The following is a 1,809-nucleotide window of genomic DNA, read 5'->3' as shown; positions in this document are numbered from 1 at the left end:
CTTCATCACAATAAACCTTTTTCCAAAACTCTGACATCAGGCCACCCTCATAGAGTTTCACAAGAACATTGAATTGACTTTGAGTTTTGCCAGGGAGAGGGGTGTAAGCTCTGGATATGGAAACATTTAAGTTACTTTGAGCTACCAAGTATTGCCATGGAGAAAAATTTATACTCCTGTCACATTCTGTTGATTCAAAGCAGTACACATTAACATTTACTGCCTCATGTTCTACAGAAACACAACGAAATGGAGACCACCACAATGGAGAAATGATGTCAGCTGTATCAGTGTTGTATTTTGTAGCTTCCAGTCTTCTGCATTCTGCTTCCCAGGCCCTCATTTGCTGCTGATAAATGTCAAATATGCAAGGTTGACAACCTTGCCCACAACAGTCTTCCACTCGTGGTTCTTCCGGTTTGGGTGGAAGAGCCAGAGAGGGACATGGCACATGTACCTTTGGATGCACAGAACTATTATTAACTTCTTGCTCACCGCTGTATTGATCCATCTTGTCAGCTTGCCTTAAATAATGTTTTATTACTGCAGTCTTGCTTGCAAAATGTGCAATTGAATGTCTTAACCACTTTCTTTGCAGCACTTTTAAGAATGTTTCACAAATAAACAACTACATCTCCATACTTGTCTCTCCAGAAGCTAATATACTAGCCCTTATAGGTCCACCATCCAAACTATTTGCTGTCATAGTTGCCTCAAGGGATGAGCGCATGCCATTTGTAGTACTTCCACTTTCCATAACAGCAGTACCATTCTCACCACCTCCATTACTTGTTGCTCTACTGGGGTTGTCATCCCAGTCAACCTTGAAACGAGTTACTCTAGGATTTGTTGCGAGAATATTGCGTTGCAGTTTGTCGAACTGTGGTGTTGCTGGTGGCTGGGCCTGCAGCTCAGGGACCGTGTAATCGTTATTTACGTAGTAACCAACACGGATGAATTCCTGGCCCCTATATGAACATGTGAGCAACACAACAGTGACACCAACAACATCTGCCACTGGTATTTTTTTAGGATCTGGAGGTTCTGCTTGGAATACAAACATATGCCGTCCCTCTGGCACAGGTCCAATTCACACATCTTTTTATAAAAATTAAAAGATAAAACGCTCACAGCTGCACCTGTATCTAGGATAATAGTAGTTGGAATCCCACCTACTACACCAGTAGTGGATGCTAAAACAATTTCATTTGTGTTTAAACGACATTGTGTACTGTCTTGTAAAAGTTCATCTGATATATTGTTATTGTGGTTGTATCTTATAAATAAAACAGGTAGTTTTTGTTTAGAATTACTCGGCATATCATTATTCTGTTGTTCAAGTGTGGTGTCAAATAACTGATTAACATTGAAGCCGCCCCCCAAGGATTCTTCAGCCACGACCTGGGGCAAAGTAGTGACTGTTTCTAGTTTGTTGGATTATCATTTGTACTAGGTACTGACACAGATTGAGGTTGTGCATCAGGTGTCATTTCTATTATATTCACATTCGGATATTGCCTATTATGATCTCCAAACTTTTGCGGTTGTTGTTGCTGTTGCGCATTATAACTTACCTGTCGGTCGTAAGGTATGCTCCAATTTTGACCTGGTGACTGCTGTGATAAAGCAGAGTTTGAATGAAAGTACTGATCGTTACGAGTCCAACCTTGATGCTGTCTTGGCTCGTAGTTATTATTATTTCTATTTCTGTTTGTGTTTTTGTTATTACCTTTGTATCCGTTGTTACCGTTGCAGTTATTACCGCGGTGCCTTTTGTATGGATTGCCGCATGAAATGTTATTACTGTTG

General features: G+C 40.6%; 1 protein-coding gene across 1 annotated transcript; it reads right to left on the bottom strand.

The window, feature by feature from the left end:
* Positions 1 to 628: 628 nt before the first annotated feature.
* On the bottom strand, positions 629 to 1,063 carry LOC124776654 (histone chaperone asf1-like). Its single transcript, XM_047251744.1, has one exon. It carries the CDS (start codon positions 1,061 to 1,063, stop codon positions 629 to 631), a length of 435 nt encoding a protein of 144 aa, XP_047107700.1.
* Between the last annotated feature and the right edge of the window lie 746 nt (positions 1,064 to 1,809).

Source organism: Schistocerca piceifrons, chromosome 2, assembly GCF_021461385.2.
Source record: "Schistocerca piceifrons isolate TAMUIC-IGC-003096 chromosome 2, iqSchPice1.1, whole genome shotgun sequence".
In the NCBI taxonomy this organism is placed as follows: Eukaryota; Metazoa; Arthropoda; class Insecta; order Orthoptera; family Acrididae; genus Schistocerca; species Schistocerca piceifrons.
The sequence above is the reverse complement of the archived record's forward strand: the minus strand, read 5'-3'. Positions and strand labels throughout refer to the sequence as shown.